At 38.4% G+C, this 23,422-nt stretch overlaps 3 protein-coding genes across 13 annotated transcripts in view; 2 read left to right on the top strand and 1 right to left on the bottom strand.

The window, feature by feature from the left end:
- Positions 1 to 9,828, top strand: part of LOC133838634 (maternal protein pumilio) — a 190,668-nt gene extending 180,840 nt beyond the window's left edge. For 8 of the 9 annotated variants that reach the window (XM_062269794.1, XM_062269795.1, XM_062269796.1 and 5 more), the window contains 3 exons: positions 4,182 to 5,450; positions 5,538 to 5,706; positions 5,769 to 9,828. In XM_062269794.1, the coding sequence (XP_062125778.1) occupies positions 4,182 to 5,450; positions 5,538 to 5,706; positions 5,769 to 6,333 (2,003 nt within the window). In that variant the 3' untranslated portion in view covers positions 6,334 to 9,828. Of the gene's footprint in view, positions 1 to 4,181; positions 5,451 to 5,537; positions 5,707 to 5,768 lie in introns of those variants that run through there. The other variant, XM_062269802.1, reaches the window with a different exon arrangement.
- A 2,749-nt stretch (positions 9,829 to 12,577) lies between these two features.
- Positions 12,578 to 14,828, bottom strand: LOC133838086 (uncharacterized). The gene is made up of 4 exons (XM_062269048.1): positions 14,609 to 14,828; positions 13,597 to 13,706; positions 12,889 to 13,294; positions 12,578 to 12,829 (listed from the first exon to the last, which is right to left on the bottom strand). Exons 1-4 carry the CDS (start codon positions 14,673 to 14,675, stop codon positions 12,678 to 12,680), a joined length of 735 nt encoding a protein of 244 aa, XP_062125032.1. The 5' UTR covers positions 14,676 to 14,828; the 3' UTR covers positions 12,578 to 12,677.
- Positions 14,829 to 16,226: 1,398 nt separating this feature from the next.
- LOC133838277 (protein takeout) lies at positions 16,227 to 22,398 on the top strand. Of its 3 annotated transcripts, none has more exons than XM_062269341.1 (7): positions 16,227 to 16,244; positions 18,322 to 18,427; positions 19,571 to 19,689; positions 19,767 to 19,888; positions 21,739 to 21,872; positions 21,936 to 22,088; positions 22,148 to 22,398. In XM_062269341.1, the coding sequence occupies exons 1-7, from the start codon at positions 16,242 to 16,244 to the stop codon at positions 22,300 to 22,302; spliced, it is 792 nt and encodes a 263-aa protein (XP_062125325.1). In that variant the 5' UTR covers positions 16,227 to 16,241; the 3' UTR covers positions 22,303 to 22,398. The 3 variants fall into 3 exon arrangements, with proteins under 3 accessions (XP_062125325.1, XP_062125324.1, XP_062125326.1); XM_062269340.1 differs by lacking the exon at positions 16,227 to 16,244 and adding an exon at positions 17,834 to 17,911; XM_062269342.1 differs by lacking the exon at positions 16,227 to 16,244 and adding an exon at positions 17,880 to 18,149.
- The last annotated feature ends 1,024 nt before the right edge of the window (positions 22,399 to 23,422 follow it).

Genomic DNA, 23,422 nt, shown 5'->3' with positions numbered 1-23,422 from the left:
TCACACACACACAGTTTGACTTTGGCAACCGCCAAACCATTTGGCCGTGCCTCTCAGAACAATGGGAAGAGGTTGCTGGCGGTGGCATAAAGGGCCGTAGCTGCCAGTTTACCAGGCTGGCAGTCGTTGGGATTTGGCTGGCATCCACTCTCTGCCATCTCTCACTCACACCCACAAGTTGTGCCCACAAATTATTATGTACACCTTTCACATGTTGGCAACATGTGATTGCATTTGGGGGAAAGTGAAAGCCAAAGCACAACCTGAAGCAGCAGCCACAGCCACATCCACAGCAGCAACATCAGAAGCAGCCAAAGCAAAAGCAAAAGCAGAAGCAGAAGCCAAACAGCCAACAGGCAGGAAGGCAGCAGGCAGAAGCCAAAGCCAATGCCAAAACCACTTTACATACATCGCACAGCGAGTACATGGTTGTTGTAATCCTGAACTGTGCTTGTACTTGTTCTTGCTACTGTAGTTGTTGTCGTTGTTGTTGTTATTGTTATTGTTGTAACTGTTGTTGTTATCCTTGTTCAGCCGTCGCTGCCGCCGCCTGTTGTGCTTGCTTTTGTGCAAATGAATTCGTTTATTTTGTAAAATGTCAATTGCTGTTGCAGCAGCTGCTATTGAATGCAGCGACGACGACGTCGACGGCGACGACGACGACAACGGTAACGGTGAGTTGGGGATGAATGATTCTGTGCCATATGCAGCAGTTGCAGTAGCAACTTGTTTGACACTTTCCGCAAAGGCGAATAGTAGCAGCAACCCCTCGACTGAGAAGAGAGTGCAGAGAGGAGGGCAGGAGAAAGAAATTCACTTTACGCTTAATGAAATTCCCAGTGACGTGCACAACGTGGCGTATGCGTAACGCGCAACTAAACTGCTAACCTGATTGAATATCCTTAGGTAGCTGCACACAAAAGGTGCCGTCTATATGCATAGCATAGAGGTAACTAAGATTGCATAACCAAGCGCCAAGTATTTGTGTTCTGGGTAAATCAGGGTAACTGGCGATAGTCGAAGATGAAGAACGGATGCGAAGGACAAACTTGAACAAATATTATTCAATTTGAGTCGAACTTGTCGCTGTTGTATAAATGCGTACTAGCAACCTTTGTTTTTCTAATCTATAATTGTTGAAAGAGAAAGTACTTAAATATATTAAATAATAAATATGAGCTTTGAAATGAATGCACTCTTAAGCGATGCTTCAGGCACACACAGATTGCTTTCTTATGTCGTGCCACATATGAGTCTTAAAATAGCTTTTGGGCTACTTTTGGGCTACGAAAAAGCTTCCTTTTTTATTATGGACTCTAATTACATTTTAATGTAAGACTCGGCAAGCTTTTATATGTTTTATAGCCTACTTAACGGCGCTTACAAAGTTGCCAGCAGCTTCTCGTTTGCTGCTTCACTTCAAAATAGTTTCCGGGCATTTAAGCAACTCGGCAATTTTTATTTTTAATGCAGTAATGTGTGCGTGTATGGGTATGTGTGTGTAGGTGTGTGCATAATGCGCACGTGTGTGCATTTATAATTCATAAAATCATTACATTAGGCTGGAGCGCAGGCTGAGTAAACTGGCGGGCATGGCACCTGCCTCTCTGCGTCGTACGTCGTGTGTGGAACGTGTGCATAAACCACAAAATGTCGTCTGTCATAAACGGGGGGCGTCTTTTTAATGCCGCACACCCACACACACACACAGACACAGACACGCAGTAGGGGCTGCAGTTTCATTTGGCAAAGTGTGCTTGCCACGAGTCGCATTCATATGCTAAAGCAACCGACAGACAGACGGAAAGAGAGTGTGAGAGATGTGTAGAATATCAGAGATGCAGCGTAGGAAGAAGTTGAAGAAATTTTAGCACGACTTAGTCCGCCCCATTCCTATTCCCCCCTCTTCAATTATTACGACTGCTTTGGCTACCAATACACTCGCACACACTCACACACACACACACTAAAAGAGCGCATGAACAACTGGCAGCAACGACTCTGGACAGCGCACACAAATTGCATGAATAATTCCCTTTTAAATTGTTGCAACTACCAAGCACCGCACTGAATTTTCGTGGTGCTGTTGTCTGCTCTCCCACTAGCGAATGACAAGAGGGAGGAAGAAAGGGGCGAGAAGTCGAGCCGCGACGAGCAAATAAAATAAACAGACTGGCAAACATTCAAACCAGATGAAGTAGATGCTCCTCCACACCCAATTCCGATTCCGCTTCCACGTCCATTGCCCGCTCCCGCTGCCCGCTGCCCCCGATGGACGCAGTCAGCCAACCAACCACTCGACACTTTCATTGACGTAAATTGTTTGTACTACATAATCCATTCGATGCTCTCCATGCATTCCCCCTCGCTTCTCTCTCACTGCTCGCTCCTCTCATTGCCTGCACTTGAAATGGAATTTGGAATTTCGGAATTTGGGAATTTAGCAGTCGCGTCTCTGAAGTGCGCCAAATTAGTTGCAATTTGAATGCAAAAATTAAAAACTTTTTCTATGTTGTTGTTTGGCTCGTTTCTTTTTTTTTTGTTTGTGCTGCTGTCACTTTCATTTGTTAGCTCGTCTCCTTGCAAATTTACATTTCGACTAAATCCTAATTGTTATTGTTGTTGTTGTTGTTGCTATTCTGCCACTGCTGTTTGCAATTAAATGTAGTATTGAAATGAAGCGGATCAAGCCAAGAAAATGCAAGCACATTGTTTACTCTTACTTGAAGTGTTTAAACAATTTAAAGCAACTAAAAATATAATATTGAAAATAATGGCAATACATATACAAAAGGCTATATTTGGTATATCGATATCGTACTATATACAAAATATATCGGACAGACGGACTGATCAAGAATATATACTTTATGAGGTCAGAGATGCCTCCTTTTGCCTGTTACATACTTTTCCTGCAGTTACTAAGTTATAATACCCATTTATTCTATGGGCAGCGAGTATAATAATAATGTATTATATAATATAATATTATAAATTATAATTAAAGCAATTCCTAAATTAAATATTTAGATTTATATGATAATTTAAGGACTATTCGATATTATTATTTAGCTCCAACTAAACCAAATGTTTGAAAATGCACGTAATTAATTTTACAGCAGGCCTTAAACTCATCTCTCGTTCTGACAGTTTTGCTGTGCGCGTTCCATGTTGCATTTTGCTGTTGTGCGGCATACCGCAAGTATTTACTGAGGCGTACTTTTAAGGGCACTAATGCAAAAATTGCATTCGCCTCGATTGCAGCAAGCTGTACGAGTAGATTGTAAAGAACAATGCAATCTTGCAAGAGAGACTTTCACTTATTTCTTACTATTCCCCATCCTGTTATGTTGTAAATTGCTTCAGCAACCAGCAACCACCCAACCTCCTTTCCACTCTGCAACTGTCCTACATCGTCGGCTTCGCTGGGCAAATCAATGCCAGTGACATATTACAGCATCCATCAAGTTGTCAGTTCCCTCGCCTCACTCTCCCATCTCTGTAGCTCTGCCTTCTTTGTTGTTATTTGTACTTATGGGTGTGCGTCGTGTATAAGCTATATCCTTTTACATATCCCCAGAGCTTTGCTGGGTGCGACTCTGATGCGCATATGTTCGTCCTTAATGGGTGACATTACGAGTACCGCCTCCACTTACAGTTAAATAAGTGGGTTGCTAGAGTGACTGTCCACCACTCTCTTCTCCTCCTTCTCATCCTCCTTCTCCTATGGCAGTCGTCTCTCTGTGATGCGTGCAACTGTGCCGCATCAACCTAAAACTAACGCTACACCAGCTGCGCCTTAAAGTAGGCAATTAAGTTTACGACCGCCTACTACGATTGCCATTGCCATTCAACGTTGCCAGCTGAGAGCTGAGCTGCGAAGAAGTGAACTAACTGACATGGCTGCAACTTCAATTCGACGTAACTCGATTAATTACAAAATGGAGAAAACGCTCGCTCCTGGTTTATGACCCAATTGGCTGGGCCAGACTGCTTAAATGTGGCAAAAAATTGCCACTGAGGGAGCTGCTTAAGTCTGGTGTGATTAACCGGATTTAGCAGTTTCATTTTAATCAGATTCTTGCATGAATGAAGCACACTAAAGTAGGTCTCCAGCTGCATAACTATTATTAATATCAAATATCTAATATATTCCCAACTTGTCTGCTTCTTCTTCGCAGGTCTCGCTTTGAACACAAACTCATTAACTGGTCGTCGTGACTCGTTCGATCGCACCACATCCGCCTTTAGCCCCTCGGCCATGGACTACACCAGCAGCAGCGTTGCCGCAGCAGCCAATGCAGTTCAGAGCAGCGTTGCCCAGGCCGCGGCCGCCGCAGCAGCCGCTGCGCGTGTCAAGTGGCCAGCAGCCATGTCGAATGCCAGCGCATATGGAGCGTTGGGCGCAGGCGGAGTCAATGCCTCGGCCAGTCCGCTGGGCGCACCTCTGACGCCTCCACCGTCGGCACAGTCCTGCCTCATGGGCGGCAATCGGGCGCCGGGCGCTGAGTCGCGTCAGCGCCAACAGATGGCAGCGGTGGGTCTGCCAGCGACAGCTGCTGCGGCACAGGCTGCCGTTGCAGCAGCGGCCAACAACATGTTTGGCTCGAACAGTTCGCTCTTCTCGAATCATCTGGCCTTGCCGGGCAGCACACCCGCTGCAGTTGCCGCTGCCGTCGCCAACTCGCGTCAGGTGGTAGCTGCTGCTGCGGTCGCGGCTGCCGCTGCGGGTGCTGCAGCTGGCGCTGGAGCAGGAGCTGGAGCTGGGGCACCACAGCCGGGCAGGTCACGACTGCTGGAGGACTTTAGGAATCAGCGCTATCCGAACTTGCAGCTGCGCGATCTGACCAATCACATTGTGGAGTTCTCACAGGATCAGCACGGCTCTCGGTTCATTCAGCAGAAGCTGGAGCGAGCAACGTCCGCCGAGAAGCAGATGGTATTCAATGAGATTCTTGGCGCCGCCTACAGCCTGATGACCGATGTATTTGGCAACTACGTCATACAGAAGTTCTTCGAGTTCGGCACCCCAGAGCAAAAGAACACCCTGGGCATGCAAGTGAAGGGACACGTTCTGCAGCTGGCGCTACAAATGTACGGCTGCCGAGTGATCCAGAAGGCGCTGGAGAGCATCTCGCCGGAACAGCAGCAGGAGATTGTCCATGAACTGGACGGACATGTGCTGAAGTGCGTCAAGGACCAGAATGGAAATCATGTGGTCCAGAAGTGCATAGAGTGTGTGGATCCCGTTGCCCTGCAGTTTGTGATCAATGCATTCAAGGGTCAGGTCTACTCGTTGAGCACACATCCCTACGGTTGTCGGGTGATCCAGCGCATTCTCGAGCACTGCACTGCCGAGCAGACAACGCCCATTCTAGACGAGCTCCATGAGCACACGGAGCAGCTCATCCAGGACCAATATGGCAACTATGTCATACAACATGTGCTAGGTAAACTCAATTTTCAATTATATAAAGAAGTGCTTTCAAAAGTGTTGAAATATCTTATTAACCCTTCGATTTCATTAACATTTGCAGAGCACGGCAAGCAAGAGGACAAGTCCATTCTGATCAACAGTGTGCGTGGCAAAGTGCTGGTGCTATCGCAGCACAAGTTTGCCTCAAATGTGGTGGAGAAGTGTGTTACACATGCCACACGTGGCGAACGCACCGGCCTCATCGATGAGGTCTGCACATTCAACGACAAGTAAGTGCCAACATATGCAACAAACCCAAGTTCGATTGATACTAAAGTTATTCCCTTTTCAGTGCCTTGCACGTGATGATGAAGGATCAGTATGCCAACTATGTGGTGCAGAAGATGATTGACGTCTCGGAGCCGACACAGCTGAAAAAGTTGATGACCAAGATTCGACCCCACATGGCCGCTCTGCGCAAGTACACCTACGGCAAGCATATCAACGCCAAACTGGAGAAGTACTACATGAAGATTACCAACCCGATAAGTGCCGGATCAGCCAGTGGAGGTGCCGCCGGTGCCGGAGCTAGTGCTGGTGCTGGTACTGCTAATGGCACCACTGTCAGCGGCGCCAGCACAGCGACCACAGCAGTTGCCACCAGCAGCAGTGCTGTCGGGGTGACATCCACCTCTGTCGCATCGACCTCAGTGGTGGGCAGTGTCGCAACAACAATAACAACAACCACAACCGGTGCTGCATCGCCCACCATTTGTGCAGTGCAGGAGAACGGCAACGTCATGATGGCCGAACCAACGTCACCAGCCACCTCGGAGTCGTCTGTCTCGGTGGTGGCCTCTGTGAACAATGGCCTGGGTCCCATTGGACCCCCAACAACAGCCAATGGTGTGCTGTAAATTGATTATCGAATTTTAGATTTTAGTCTGTGGATGAAGAAGGAGATGGAGAAGGAGAAGGAGAAGGATAAGGATAAGGATAAGAAGATGATGAAGACAAAGAGGGAAAAGAAAGGGACAGCTAACGAAAGGAGAGCTTAGAAAGCAAAGCGAATGCATACTATATAAATATTAATAATATACATATATAATAAATGTAATGTAACTTATTTATAAAATCGCAGAACACAAACTGCAGACACACTCACACACGAACACAAACAAACGCCCTCACACGTACACATACACACACATACATCAGAGGATATTGAGGAAATAAAGCTCCCCCCCTCCTCGAGAGGATGAGAGAGCGATCGGCTCCAAAATTTGTGAGCAATCGATAAATTGTATATTCAATTGTTAAATGCTTTTGTAAAGTGCATAACATACACTCTCACACACACAAACAAATCGATGAGCAACACGTTCGTGTTGAAGTTTCATGTATTTGTTGCTAAAACTTTGTCACATTCATTTTTTGTGAGATTTCAATATGAAAGAAACACACATGCAAGCAAAATGCAAAATAACATAACAATTTAAATGAATAGTAATAGAAGCAGACTACAAATTAAAAACCAATGTCTGCCTACATTTTTTGTTGTAATAACTTTGTAAAGAAAAACACAATTTGTAAATGATTAAGGAAGTTTCTCGACTGTAAATTTTATAATCGAAATGAAATGAAATGAAAAAAAAACGCGTGACGTTCTGTTGTGGAACAAAGAAGTAAAGAGATGAGTAGACAAGAGAAGCAAGGAGAAGGTGAGGAAAGAATAATGATGATGATTATTAGTGTAGAATTGAATTGAACAGCAACCATTTCAAATATAGAATTACTATGATCAATATAAATATTAATATATAAATATGAGAAAATAATGAGAATCACATAATGTAGCATGTAGACTAAAGAGAGCGCAACTTTAAATATGTGCGGAAGAAAAACCAAAAAAAAATCAAAGCCGGGAGCACTCACCCTTACGCTCATACTTCATTCACACTCACACACCTATACCTACACCCACATTCACAGACTCATACTCAGACAGACAGTCAATACACAGACACACACACAGAACACAACAATCACGGACTCTTTAGCGTTGCGTTTCGCAACAATTTCACGTCGCCTTTGCGCTATGTAAAAATTTTGTACAAAATAAACGAAAAGAAAAGATCGAAACAAAGAAGAAAAGAGAAAACAAACACAAAAAATACCAATGTAAAACAATGTAATATTTTTTGTCAATTTGTTCGCATGTAAAATTTGAATGTTTTGTAAAATTCTCATTAATTTTAATCAAATTGCTTGCAATGTATAAAACAAAAACTAAATATCGTTATAAAATCAAAAAGAACACACATACTGCATACATATACATACATAAACATAAACGCGTAGACTCATACAAGACTTTCACGATTGATTGAAAGAGTATTCGCATGCATTGTAGCGATTACACATATATGTACACAATACCAACTACTATCAACTATACACTTCTCTGTATATATATATATACACCCACATATATGTATATGTTTATATGCATTCATATTTGTATTTTGTAAATTGTTTCGTTTTTAAGGCCACCCTCATTATAACAAACATTGTATTTATAATTGTAGAAACGCGCTGTTCTGAGCCGTCGAACCGAAAACTTTACTTTAGCCACTAAGATTTAACTGATTACCGATTTCTGATTATCGTTTATTACGTCTACTATTTACTGCATATATTTTTTTTAAGTTTCTTTTAGTTACGGCAATTGCAAAGACCTTTTAATTTTTTTAAACATGCCACACAATATACAGAACCAATCTAAAAATGTGAACAAATTTCAATAAATCAATATCGAAACATTTAAAATTTTAATCACTTTGTTGATTCGAAAAACATTTTTAATCAAGCCGAGCTTAGCAAAATTTCACATTCACTTATTTGAGCTTCGTCTGTATAGGCTTTGCACTCAGTGGTAGTCAAACTGTGCGCAAGCAGTGCAGCGCGAGTTGAACTGCTTGCGAAATTGTTAACAGTTGTGCGGCAACTGGAAGCATGCATTCTGATGCGTATCTCATATAATTTATTGTAAATTAATAATTTTTAATTTTTTACATATGCATTAAACATTAAACTGTACAGCTTGAAATGCATTCTGGGTGCGAAAATCCCTTAAACTGATAACTCCTACGTGTAAGTGTAAAAAGTTGTTTTAAAACTGTTCACGAACAAATTAACACACATCACACATTTGTAAATTGATGTATCTATGTGCAACTTACACTCTACGCAATCACACAGGCATACCACATCCATACACATACATGTATTATATAAAGTAACAATATTTGTACATTTTGATAATAACTTTTGAAATTTCCCCTGGCGCCTTATTCAAAACATAATGAAACCAAACAAGGATCGAAACGAATTTAAATTCATTATAATTTATTTAATGCTTTTTCTCTAAATTGTAATCTATAAAATTGACTAAATTTCAATTAGCGCCGTTAACGTTACTGTCGTCATTGCCGTTGTTGTCATATGTTTGTACATACATAAATATAAAAGTAAGCTTCGAGCTCGTGTAATTTTGTGTAAATTTTCCCTTAACCCATTTAAGCTTCCTCAACTTCCTTTCCACTCAGACCAAGAGAATGCATTTCAAACTGTCGTCGTATATATGTATACAAATATCGGTCATATGAATTTTTATTATTTTTAGTTATTAACTAATTAACTGCCTGTCTACAGAGCGCAATGCACTGATAATTTTAATTTGCATCGATCATCAACTTTCAAGAAACAATAAGAATACTGTTCAGATATATGTATAACTTACAGTCTCAAACACACACACCACAAACACATATATACACAGCCATTAACACATACATACATACGTACATATATGCAAAGGCAAGAGAACACATAAAGCTGCTTAGAAGTAGAAGTTTATATGTAGCTATAAGAAGGCATACGATCATACGACGACTCTTATATGTACACGTATAACAAGCATACAACGTTTTTAAATATATATGTATATGGATATGTATTTGTATATGTACATGATAATATGTAATGTGTGTAAAGAATGAAGTAGCACAGTGAAAATTACATACGACTAGCGCTATATTTATACATAAATATTGCTAGTTTTTACAGCATATGAATAAAATAAAAGTACCCCATTTAATAAAGGTAATAACACAAATGTAAACAATGTAACTTAACTTATACAGCAAATTGAAAGCAAATCGTAGTTTATATATCAAAGCAAAAACGCAAAAAAAACAAGCAACGTTTTTATAACAATTAGTTTGGGCAATAACAAAAATAATGAAAAAGAACCCCAAAAAAAAAAAAAAAAAACCTTAAAAGCTGCCAAAGCAGAGAAAAAGTAAATTTCTAAATTGTATATTTTAGTTTTCCACTTTATTTGTATGGAAGATGGATAAATAATGAAATTTAAAAATCAGCGAACAAGCTATGAATAAACCAGCTAATCAATATTTAAACTGAACTATATATTCATAATTACACAGCAACAATTTGTAAAACATTGTAAACTAATTTTAAGAACACAAAATGAAACATTTGTAATTTGTTGTAAAAAAGCATAGAACGGTAAAACGGATGATAGAATGATAGAGAAGGACAGGCATATGTCAAGTAAATACAAGAAACTATAAATTATGCATATATAAATATATAAACTATACATACGAGTACATAATACCTACAATACCTACAAAATAATTATATTTTGTAGTTACATACACACACACCCATACATACTCGACACAACCTCCCCCCTACACACACACACACACACACACACACACACCTTTAGTTTTGTAAACAGCGCGCAATCGGCACAATTTATGTATGAATATATAAATATATATAAAATAATACTTATATATAATATTAATAATAAAACAAAAAGGAAATAATTTAAATTTGTGGACAGCATTCGAGCTTTCGAGCATTTGATTTAACTATACATTAAACTCTTATGTTTATTATACAAATTATATTTAACGCTAATTTCATTGTGACAAACAACAAACAAAACCAACAAACAAAAGAATAAAACAAACACAGTTTATTATGTAGCAAAAATCTAAAACGTTTTATTTCAACAATTCGATTGATTGCTGCTTCTTCTTCAAAAATAACTTGAACAACTTTTAATTGCTTTGGTTTACCATAAATTCGAATTCTAATTCAGTTGCAATTTCAGTTCCAATTTGGTCAAGTTTATATTGAAATTCCAAACCAATTGGCTTCAATTGAAGGCTGCGATGACAAAAAAAAAACTGAAATCAAAATTCATATTTATATAGCATATAATTAATGAATAGCACAGCACAATATATACATCAAATATATTATATATATATACAAACATATATACATATATATAAAAGTATTCTATAACCAATCCAACAAAATACAATTTAAAAAGAGAGCGCAACAGTTTGTGGCATTTTATACGGCGCATTTTTATATAAGCAGGCTAGCTGTCTATAAAAGATATATATGTACGTAAACATATTTGTATTCAACCATATATATAAAACTGTATATGCTTGAATATGATTCAAATTTTATAAAGAAGCAGTAAGTAAGCGGACATACTATTTTTTTATAAGCCTTGGCAAGCTAAACTTTTTCCAGGCCGAAACATTTTAACAAAATTAACAATTACCAATTCCAGATAACGAAACTTCAAGAAACAAAAACTCAAATTACAATTAATACAATACTTAAAGCATTACCCCCAACAGATAATTTCATCTATAGTAGAATTTTTCCATTGTAGAAAACAAATGTACGTATAACTACTTATATAGATTTTTATTGAATCTTACATTACGATGAACGGTAACGATACTTCGTCATTGTGTTGATCACAATCTCAAGGTGAATTAAACAACAAATTTGTAGAAAATGAAGAAATTTAAATAATTACGATAAGACAAACCCAAATTGAGCCATATAAACTGTATATACGGAGTAAGTACTCATATTGGGCATTCATCTGGAAATCAGTTGAAATGAGGAAGACACTAAAGTTATTTCTAGTGGATTTGGTTAAAACATAGAATGTTTCCAGTTCGTTGATAGAAAATACTTAATTTTTTTTTTAATATTGTTCAATTCGAAGACAGTTGACAAAAAGATTGATTGTTTGTTTATTCTATAGAGACGCATATGGTATATTACCTACACGTTGTATTTACACCTGTGAGCACTTTCGACCAATACCAAAATTATAAGCACTTAAAATTGATTTTCATTTGGATGTCCCATTTATGCCACAATAACATCTTAAATAACAACTCGAATGCAATTAAACGGTATGGAGAAGATGAAATCTTATCGATCACTCGTGTCTCGTATGTACATACGTAGGTGTACGAACATAACTAAAAATGAACAATTGTAAAACTAAATACTTCTACATAATTAATAAAACAAACATTAAAAACTATTGTTCAACTTTTTCTTCTACGAGTACGAGTATGGGCGACAACAAAGCGACAAAATGGTTTCAGAGAATTCGAAATACTATTAAGTCATCTCCGATAAACTTTATATATTTTGATCATTTTTGGTCCCCCGAATAAAATTAAGAACAAGCTAGAATTTAGAATTAGTACAAACAATATTAACTAAAGAAATACTGTTGTACTATATGTCAAATTACTGCTGCTAATGAGTCCTAGCTGCTTTGGCTGATAATCGGGAATATTTTGATACCATATTTCCAATGTAGTTATTCATCGATATACCAAATATGGGCCTTCGGTATAAATATTTTAGTCGAGCACAGTCGACTGTAACTTTCTTACTTGTTTTGATCTGCATCAACAACTAATTCAATTTATCCTTGTTCATTTGTTAGTCTCACGGTGAAAGTGAATCCTGAGACTATTTAGTGAAAATATATTTCATTTTTTTAAAATTTTAAATACCTTATTTGCACAAGCTTTATAGGAAATCAGAACTTGTTAAATGTGAGTTGCCAAGATTGAATGCAATTTGGTAAATAATCTCTACTATAAAACCTCAATATTTTTCGAAGTTTCTTTAAATCAGACGAGTTCTGAAGATATTTCTGAAGAGAGAGATCTCGTGGTTGGGCAGTAAAAACTAGAAAACATTCTTGAATGGATGAGTCTTGAGCAATGTTTATCAATAGATTATTTAATACTTTGTTCATAGCGATAACATTCATTATACAATTAAATAAAAAATACTTAAAACTAGTTTCAGTAATAGGTTGCGACTAATTGGAGTAAAATTGTGAGATAGGAACGTTCTTAAGTAGCTGATTGGCCAGCTTGCCGAACTCAGAGGCTAATTTCTTTTGAAGCTGTCCTTGCATGGCATCCAAAACAAGTCGTGAGTTATCGCGCAGGAAAAGGTTTGTTGCCTCCACTGAAAACCAAGAAAATGTATTTCATATTTCCATTACAAGATGTTTGCAGGTAACTTACGCAGGATGCGATTGTTGTTAAATGCACGGGAAATGTTCATGTCGATCTTCTTCACATCCAAAACGATGCTGAGCGAATCCACATGCAAATACCCGTTGCGCTCCGATGTCTTGCCAATCAGATCAGCGGTGACTCCATCGAATACAGCATGGAAGTCGCCACCACCAGAAGCGGGGATAATCAAAAGTACACCGGCGCTAGTGTACTTTGCCTCGATTTTGAGCTTAGGTATAACCAGACGGGCCTTGAACGGCTCGCCACCATTTTGGCCCAGTTGCAGAGACTTGACCTCGTAGCTGCTGGCGCCATAGGCATCCATGTTCTTAAGTGTAATCTTATAGCCCTGCGGTCCCTCGGTGAGCTGCAGCGCCAGACTGTCCATCTTGAAGGGCTCAACGGGCGGCAACTGAAGCGGTAAACAAAAGGGCGTTAAATTGGAGAAGTCAATAAATGAGCGGCAATCACAACAATTCGCAATTCGCAATCGACAATTCACAATTTACAATCGAGGTCTGACAGTTTCCGCACTCGAAGGCAGCAGCTGGCACTAGCTAGACAAGCTAGCTAGACGATGGAGCATTACGTAACAGCCGTTAGCCCAGCCTAGCTTGCCACTTGCGAGTTGCAATACAGTTTGGATCTTATGCAACTTCAACACGTTTTGCAATCCAAATTGTCGAAAACGTGCCACATTGAAGGGTTACCCACCTCGATCTCGGGTATGCCGCTAGCCAGATACGGTCTCAGGTGCTCTAGGGCGGCAATAAAGCAGTCCACAAGCTGGGGATCATCGCGTCGGCATTGCTTGATGTACGCAGCTGTTAAACAAACGAAGAGAATCGATCAAGTCGGAGTATTTATCACTTAGTTAGATCAACACAAGGTCTCATCATTTTCAAGACGAATTCCTGCAAAGTTCAACGACTCGCGAAGATCCGAAAATTCGAAAAACCGGGCAACAACTGTGACAACACGCATTTCAAGTTCATACCAAATGCGATCTACAACAAGGTCAGACTCTGCGGCCTTGTGAATGCATCAGTTTTTAGTTTTCAGTTCAGTTTTCTGTTTTTGATAGCAGCTTACTATAAGAACCTGTCTTACACTGACCGCATTTTATTTACAATTCTGAAACATGACCATCACATACTCGTATTATTATACTACACACTGCTAGTATGCCAATGATGCTGTCTGATTATACGCACTCAGGGACTGACCGTCATGACGGTTCGCTAATCAATGGCGACTGCATCTGCGAACCCAAGCACAAAAATTCAAGTTGAAGGCTGTTCAACGGCTGTTCGAAAACCTGATCGTTCGTTAATTATGTATTTAGTTCAGAGTCTGCATTATTCAGTTGTCTCTTTTATGGATGCGGAAGAGTTTCATTTTCATTGTGCGGTAGGTTGCTTTGAATTACGTTCGCTTTGCCTCGCTTAGGTTCGATTTAATAATTGGTACCCCTGCCCGAGTTAGCAAGTTTCCAAGTTTGTAAAACTGTGTCAATTCGCAATCGCAATCGCAAGCAACAGCAACACACAATTAACCCATTGAAGCTGCACATTGTACAAAATCAACACAAACTTGTCGATTTTTTTTGCTTAAGCTTAACTTTCAGAATGGAAAACGCAATCTGTGACTAAGTTCCTGAGTTTCCATTTACTACGCTAATAATATAGCAAAAGTTGCACCTAAATCAAATCACAACACAACTTACGAGCTTCAGAATTAGCGGAGAAAAGCAGTTGACTTATTACGGCTAGAATGCACAAGTATCTCAGCATCTTGATTTAGTAAAGTGCACAACACAACAAGCTATTTACAGTATTACAAATACTTCACGTCACACTCAATTATCAATTGTTTAATAATATGGGAACTCGTTGAACCACGTCCAACCACGCGAAGCTGAGAACGACAACTGTGAACGTTGCCCGCTTCAGTCGTTGATTTTAAAGCCTCCTCAAGAAAATGCAAAGCTCAGCGTCAGCATCAGCTTCAGCTCTCAGCTCCAAAATCCTGAACTGCGACGTCGTTGACTGCGGCCGAGAGTGACTGACTGACCGACTATCTGTTAACTGGTGTTAGCCAAAGGTCTTTTCTTCTCAGTCCATGGCACTTACTCGTCTACTCGTCGACGTAGTGGCTCTCTGCTTGGTTAACTGTCCCCTCGCCATCAGCACATTTAATTATTGTTTTTCATTTTTTGTTTTGTTTTTAAGCTTCAGTCTCTCTTTTGTTTGTCTATTTGTGATGAAGCATAAACACTAATTAAGAAGTTTTTTCTTATTTTTCACGTTGGACTGTAAATTTTGTCTCATCAGAATAAATCGTAAAAAAGAAACAAAAAGTTGAAATCAGATTGAATTAGCGGAAATAAAAGGTTAAAGTGCACTTTATTATGCAACTGCAATAACCATCCATTCGCTATTAGCATCTTTGCACATTTATAAACTAGTTAAGTTAACCTGCTTAACAACCTGTCCCAACTGTCTGACTGACCTTTGTGGTTCGGCAAAAGTAACCACAACAGAACCCTGAGCAGCATAAAGAGAAATCAATAATTTGACAATTTATTAATCAAAAACAACAATTGCAATTATTAAGCATATCTAGTAAATCTCTAGTTTCATACCGTCTAACATTGTTTCACAGTCTCTTAAGATTACAAAACAAACTGAGAATTATTATCTAAAACAACTTATTGAGAAATACACATTTGAGAGCAATTTCTCAAGTTTGTAAATCATAGAAAAATTCCACTAGAAAATAACAGGTATGACAGCCTTTGCAATTGAGTAAACAGTTAAGTACTTATATATAGAATTAATTAGCCGAGAGTTCAGCTTTGCTTGTAAATCTGAGATATGCGGATATTTGCAAAGTCAACTTGATGACCGTTAATGCAATTTATTTACTATTATTTTAGTGAAAACCATTAAGCAAGAAATCATTAGCCAAAATTGTGAACATTAGGAATAGTAATAAATATAATATAAAATACGTATTTATTTAAAACTAATGGATATATCTAATTGTATACCAACTGCGCAAAACGCAAAGGTTCGACCCAGTCAAGACCTTTGACTGTCTCGTCTTAAATTTGTTTACAATGGCCATGACAAATATAGGGGAAGTGACAGACACAAAGCCGAGTCGATTCTAAAGCGACTCTAGATACTCGTTGTACTCGAGCTTTAGTCATACATTACGCATTCAACATTCAAAGCGGTAAACGACAATTGTGAGAAATACTTAAAAGAAGCTAGAGCAAATGCCTAAGGCCTATTGTTTATATCTCCAGCTTTGTTATTAAATAAATAATTAGCTGTCTTTGTTCTGTCTGGCATATGGTATGTATGTATATGTGAATATGTGGAAGTACCTCTGGCATCTAAGAAAACATTTGTCAGCATTAAAGTTCTTAGAAATTGTCTAATATTACACAAAAAGTCAAAGAGTCAACAGAAAAAAGTCAGTCAGAATAATTAAAAATTTAGAAACTAATCTCTTCGACGTGATTTAAATGCATAAATAGCATATGTCAAAATGAAATATACAATGAAGGAAAATTTTAATATCTGTCATAAATTTGCAAAAACTTGTTTAAAAAGTAAAATCTGGTCTCATCCTACTTTTTAAAACATTAACTTCTAAGTCTTGTCTAATTAGCACATAAATATGTTCACTTTGGATTTAAACAAGTTTCTAAACTCAATATTAAAATTCGCACAGAAAAACTAAAGAATCAACTGACTTGCAAGATTTACTTAACTCGTGTCTTTTCATACCCACTTCCCCTAGTGTCAATTAGCATCTATTGATTGGGTTCTACCAATCTCGAGGATATCGCTGAAAAACCGCCAAGGATATATAATATACAAAAACAACTTCTAGGTGAATGTTGCAGTACAAACAGCAAACGACCTTGACCGCATCATAAAAACCTGTAATTTGTGTTTACACTGTACACAAAATTTGTGACGTGACTGTAGCCACTTCACTTTCCACTCAGCCCAGAAGTATGCAACGCTTTTTATAAAAAAATTACTTAAGCAGCAGTGAAATTTGGTTTTGTGTATTTTTTCTTTTTATTACCTATTATTTATTTAGATGTTGTTTATTTTATTAGAGTTAAGTAACTTACTGTTCAATAGTAAAATAATAATAGTGATGCTCACAGTGTCTTAGCGACGAATACCGACGATTAAAGTTCATTGAAATGCACAACATGCACTCAAGCATTGAAAAGTTCTTTCTTTAGGGGCAAGGTATGCAGTTGGGCTTGTCAATGGAATTGGACATAAATAAGTGTGATTAATTGCTTTCAACCAAATAAAAAGCATTATTTATAGTAGTAGGGAGCCGAATGAAAGGTTCGTTCTGTTATTGATTGTATGCAAATTTGAAATGCACATGGACATGGTATGTGCTTGACCTTTCTGTTAGCCGCTTTTGTGGCAGCAGTAATAGCGCCCAGCTTAACTAAAGCGAAACAAAGAATTCATCACAATTCGCCAGCTATTCATCGTGCACAAAAACTGTTTAGGCGCATACCGTAAAAATGGTGTTAAGAAAAATGCATGCCACGTAGGGCTAATCCAAGAGCTAATCCTCAACTTATGAGGCTCATGAGGTTGATTCATTGCACGGCTCATTAGCCTGGCTTTGAGGCCGGGCCTAGTCAAAGAGCAACCAGCTCACGGCATGAACTTAACCTTCATGCAGGCGATATATACCCAGCCCATGCCCAGGCCCAGGCCCAAGCTCAGAGCGAGAACGAGAACCAGACCTACGCCCAGCCTGGCGCGATTGCGACTGTATCTGTGGGTGTGTCCCCATTTAGTGGCCTTTGTTCGTTTTGTTGCATTGCACTTTACCTACGCTTTAGGCGCTGCTTTCGACTGAAGACTCATTTCTTTTGGTCGCCTCACTGGCTGGGTTGGCTTTTGGTTAAATGGCTTGGTACAATGCAGCGTTGGTTCATTCCTCGCTCGAGTCGCGTGAAAGTTGGACGTCAGTCAGTCGCAAAGACGCAAAGAAAGCAAGCAGCAGAAGACGCTTAAAAAGCCAAGCGCTAAGTTAAAAAGCAAAACCTTATTAAGTCGGTTGTATTCTCGTCGACGGCCAAAGAGAGAGAGAGAGAGAATAATAAACAAACAGAACTGGTCCGTTTTGACCCACTTTGAAGTACAGTTCGAAAGAATTTCGGTGGCCCTGGAGTGAAATTTATATACAACGCATCTATTGTATTCTCTGTATGTTTCTTTCGTGTTTTTAGTGTTCTGCCAAAACGCTTTCGCTTTCGAGTAGCCAGCGTCATTTGACAAAAAAAAAAGTTATTAGCATATATGAGACGTGCTAATAAATTATGAAACCAAACTAAAAGTGAAACAACGCTCTTTTTCTTTGACTTGTACTTTCATGCAGACAAACCACCGCAACTACCGCAACTACAACACTTCAACCATGTACCACAAATTTGGAATATTACTGCTGCTGTCCATATTGGGCACCATATTTGCCCAGCAACAGCGTAAGTAGCCCAAGACTACAAAATAACATTCGGAAATAGCCAGAAATCGTGAGGCTAAATCGCTTTCTATCAGATTACTTCAATAGCGATGACGCTAACGCTTTCCAGTCCTTAAAGAGTTCACATTGTTACCAACCACCACATTGGCCAAAACATGGCTTAAATAATGCTCGATAGGGTTTTAATTACCCCCTTGGAACGTGTCGACAGAGCTGAAAGTTGTACCCAATTATCAGACTATCATTTCCAAGAATAAAAAAAAACATCAACTCAGAGCATGGTTTTTAGCATTGATACCAAAAATGGCAATCCCTTCATGACGAATAAATGCATAAATTAGCAGGAACAGATATATTTTCCACGAATTTGTAATAACTTTATAGTAGATAAAAAAGTTTACAGTCTTGTATAGTACTTTTTAAAAAATTATTGCCAGACGTGAGAACTATGATGTGATATCAGGGTTAGTAGTTAAAGTAACTATTAAATATGTTTCAGAATGATATCAAAATAGCCAGAGTCTATGCAAGCATGAAAAAGTAATGAATATTTCGAAAAATCTTTTTGTGTTAATAATAGATACGGACTTTAAGAATGATTCGAGATTGATTCACAAGTTTGAGACAATGATCTCGCATTGATGATGTTATCGTATAACTGATAATAAACGTAATTAATCCAGCCTTTCCATAATCTATTCGTTCGAGTTCAGTCCCCTGCCAAGCCCTGAGCAGCAGAACTCACATAGCAAATAAAGCTGTCACATAAGCTTCCCCCGGCCATAATGATGAGTGCTGTAGATGCTCACGTCTGAGGCTTGAGGCTTATCCGCCGATGGGGATCTTGACTCGGCTGTAAATTGCCAACGCGCCGATTTGTGAACTTGAACTCAACGAAAACATAGTCAGCTGCATGCCGCGGGATGCAATCTGTAATTAATGGCAACTACTTTAATTTGGTTGCAGTTGAATGCACAAAAAATCGACAACAACAAACTTGTAAAAAATAAACATGAAAATGTAAACGAAAGCGAAACAACAATAGAGTAATACCATTAACGCTGAAATAACAATGAACTCGGAAACGCTTTAAAAATACAAACTGAAAAGAGTAAATATTCCTCTCTCTTAATATCTCTTGCAGCTTACTATTTGCAGCAATGCCCCCGCGATGAGGCAGCTATTAACGAGTGTCTACGTGATAGTGGCAACAAGTTAGTGCATTACCTCCAAAAGGGCATCCCCGAACTGGACATTTACGAGGTATGTATATCTAGCAAGCAAAACAGTCGATTGAGTATTCAATGTCTATCTTTCTGTCTCACGTGTGTTTGTAATAGATTGAGCCTGTGGTAATCGATGAAATTGGTATTGTTTTGGGAAGCGGACCAGACGGTTATCGTGCCCTGTTCCGGAACATTCAGGCATTCGGCGTCAGCAATATTACCGTCACCAATGTTCGGTACGTAATTAAAGCCACAGTATCTAATACTCACACATCAACACATATAATAAATACCCACACACATACATGATTAACTATGATCACATACATAAGTCAAGTATGGGTCACACCAGAAAATATAATTATTTGCACTGTGATCACAGCTTCGAAAATGCGAAGCGCGTCTTTGAACCTTTTCAACACTTGCTTTGATTGTCTGATTTCCTCAATACTCTACTATAATTAAAATATACTGGCGTAGGTATCAGCAATTTAATCAGTGCTATGGCCGTGTTATTAAATATTATTTGCCTAATTCTATGCACTGACTAACTAAACCCTTTCTTATATGCCCAGTATTTAATTATACCTTTAAAGAAACTAGAAGAGCATTAATGTGTCGAACTTAAATGTAGTTGCTAAGTAGTATATTCTCGGATCTTTTGTATACTTGTAATATACAAGTTGTAGACTTGCGAATGTTTGACAATCGTTCATTCTGTCAATTTGCCTAAGCATTTGCGAAGCACGCGATTGTTGCATATCAATTTAATTAATGCAATTTCAGTTATTACGGCATGAATTTCCGATTGTTGAATGTACTCTACGTCGATTACAAATTTAAATTAAGAATCTACACCGTAGAAGTCTACACAAAAAAAAACCGTTTAACACTTGCAGTGGAAATACGCCCTCTCCGGCTCTTCATCTCTCTCTTGCTTCGCTGCAGCAAAAAATAAATAAATAAATTTACATGTTATGGGAATTATAAATATAGTGTAATTTACCACTATCCATATTGGGTTTTAAGAGTAATTAATTTCAGTTTAACCAAATGGCTCAATCCAGACATATTGGATCTTGGAAATTTGTCTAACGTCACCAACTGATGACCATTCTAGGAAGTTTATTATTTCTAATGCAATTGTCTGGGTTAATTACAATTATTATAGGGAAAATATTAAAATAGTTAATACAAAATGATTTATTCCTTATCTTTTTTACTAAAGAAACCCAATAGACCCCTTTTTAAAGTTATTTCAGAATTTTGGCACACTTTCCTAATTCTGACTGAAATTCAAGTTAAGTACATAAACATTTTAATAAGCAATAATTGGGTGCAAAATGTAGAAGTTCATCTGCTTTAGACACGCTTAATTTTTATGGTATTACTTGAATGGATACATCATATAAACTATATATGGATACATCATATAAAGACTATGCAGCGTTCTCGACCAAACAAAAACCATATTTCATACAAAACTTTTTACAGCTTTCCGGATTTTGGCACCACAAACACTTTGCTAAGTAGTTAAAACACCAATAGAATTTACTGCAACATTCATAAGACATTCCATGCAATTCAAGAACCAAGAGCGAAGATGATGATGGCCAAGAAGCATATTGGTGTAAATCAAATGTGTGTCAGCTCTCAATTAGAAGCATTCGATTTGGCCTTTCGACATATCGAATGAATAGCTAGCCGGTTTGCATTTCAATTTCAAATTCAATTACGGTTTTGGGCAGGCCGATACCAAACGGTTTTCATTTTGTGGCCGAGTCTTACAGGTTTTAAAACGAGTATTTGGGGACGATGTTTGATTTAGATCTAGGCAATGATTTGTTGCACCAGATTCGTTTTCTCATGGGTGTCCGCGCTGAAGGTCGAGGTGGAGTTTTACTTGCCACACGATGGCGACATTGAATAATGCAAATTGTTAGCACATCCAATGAAATTGCAGTTTTTATGTTATGTTCAGTCGTAATTGGCTATACGATAAGCGTTAGCCCGAACACTTTGACACTTGAATACATATATCATCATCTCAGTCAGTCATTATCATTGTCATTGTCGTCACTTGCAGCTCCGACTTGGATTCACTACAATTCCAGCTGACGTGCGAGATACCCCGCATACGCGTCAAGGCTCAATATCGATCTACAGGTGTTCTGATCTTGGTTAAGGCCTCCGGAGCTGGTGACTACTGGGGCGAATATGGTAAGCTCACTTCTCCTAACCCTAAAGAGCATCATTATTAGCCCCATTTTCGTCCAATTACAGAGGGCGTCAAGGCCAAGATCTATTTCAAGGCGTTGGCAAATGAAGGTCCTGATGGACGTACATATCTCAGCACTGATTCGGTGAAGATGGATTTCAATGTAAAGGATATACAGATGGGCGTGGATAACATTGCCAATGGCAACTCTGTTATACGTATGTTTAAATTACATTAAAAATATCCGATTTTACCTAAAGATTCATCCGATTTACAGAGGCTGCTCTCAATTTATTCATCAACTCGAACTCTCAGGAGCTGCTGAAGGAAATGAAACCTGCGCTACGCACTAAGCTGACCCTAGTCATCCGCAACTTTATGGATCGTTTGTTCGCAAAGATACCACTCGATGAATGGATCAACTTAAACTAGAGGGTGACATTATGAGCAACATTACCATATATTTATAATAAGACCTAATTTATTGCACACAATGAACAAATAAATACTTATACAAATAACAAAATATGATATCTATCTTATTAAAGTATGACGACATATTAAATCGATGTAATTTATTCAACAAACTAAGTAAGCAAACAATCCAGCTTACGCTTGTACTTATCAAAACTTAACTATAGTTATTATATAATTGTTACATTGTAGGAATTGCTGGTTACCAATTGCATAAGTATTATCATTACATGCACGGTCACATCAGGTTCGATATGCAAATTGAGTGCCTCGACAATATGAATGAACGAAAAATGCGCAGAAATAATTTGCTGGAACTCAGTGAGAATTATGAATACATAACTTCCAAGAACATAATATATTATATACTAGAATGTTTAAAATTATCATTACATTATATCCTGACAAAAATATAGTCACGAAGATTGTACGAACAAGATGAATTAGCTAATGATAAATTTAAAGATATCACATATTTTGATCCAACCAACTGCAGCCAATTTTGATGATAGTAATAATAATAATAAAAACTCCACAGAGATGCTCTATATAGACACTAACTAACGTAACACATTGATTAACCTTATTTATCTGAATCTAAGGTCAAGGTTGGAGACTTCTCATCAAGCGGGGGTGGGATTGAATTACTTAACTGCGATGTTTAAATACATCTCCAGTTCAGCCCTTACTAAGTAGAAACTAATCACAATAACTTTGGCAATTGCGTGTTGTTGAATAATTTTTCACTTATAACAGTCCAAGTCATCGCTTGAAGTAGAATATGTGTATGCCTCATCAGTGTTGGCAGTGAACCACGTCAGCGAGTCACAGCCTTGCCTTCCTGTCAACACACCACTCTACTGAATGGGGGACTCGACACACAAAATTACATAAGACTGCCGCTGAGAGACTGAAGCGACTATGACAGGCAATGTTCAAGCGAATTCTAATTCTAATACCAAGTTTAGATTGTCAACACAGCTTATGGGGAATCTACTAATTACGCACTGCACGCCAACTTAAGCCAAAGATTAACTAGTAATAAATCCAAACAAAACTACAGGCTGCATTAAATGGG

The sequence above is a fragment of the Drosophila sulfurigaster genome, chromosome 2R (genome assembly GCF_023558435.1).
Source record: "Drosophila sulfurigaster albostrigata strain 15112-1811.04 chromosome 2R, ASM2355843v2, whole genome shotgun sequence".
NCBI classification, from domain to species: Eukaryota; Metazoa; Arthropoda; class Insecta; order Diptera; family Drosophilidae; genus Drosophila; species Drosophila sulfurigaster.
This window is presented reverse-complemented; position numbering and strand designations above follow the sequence as displayed.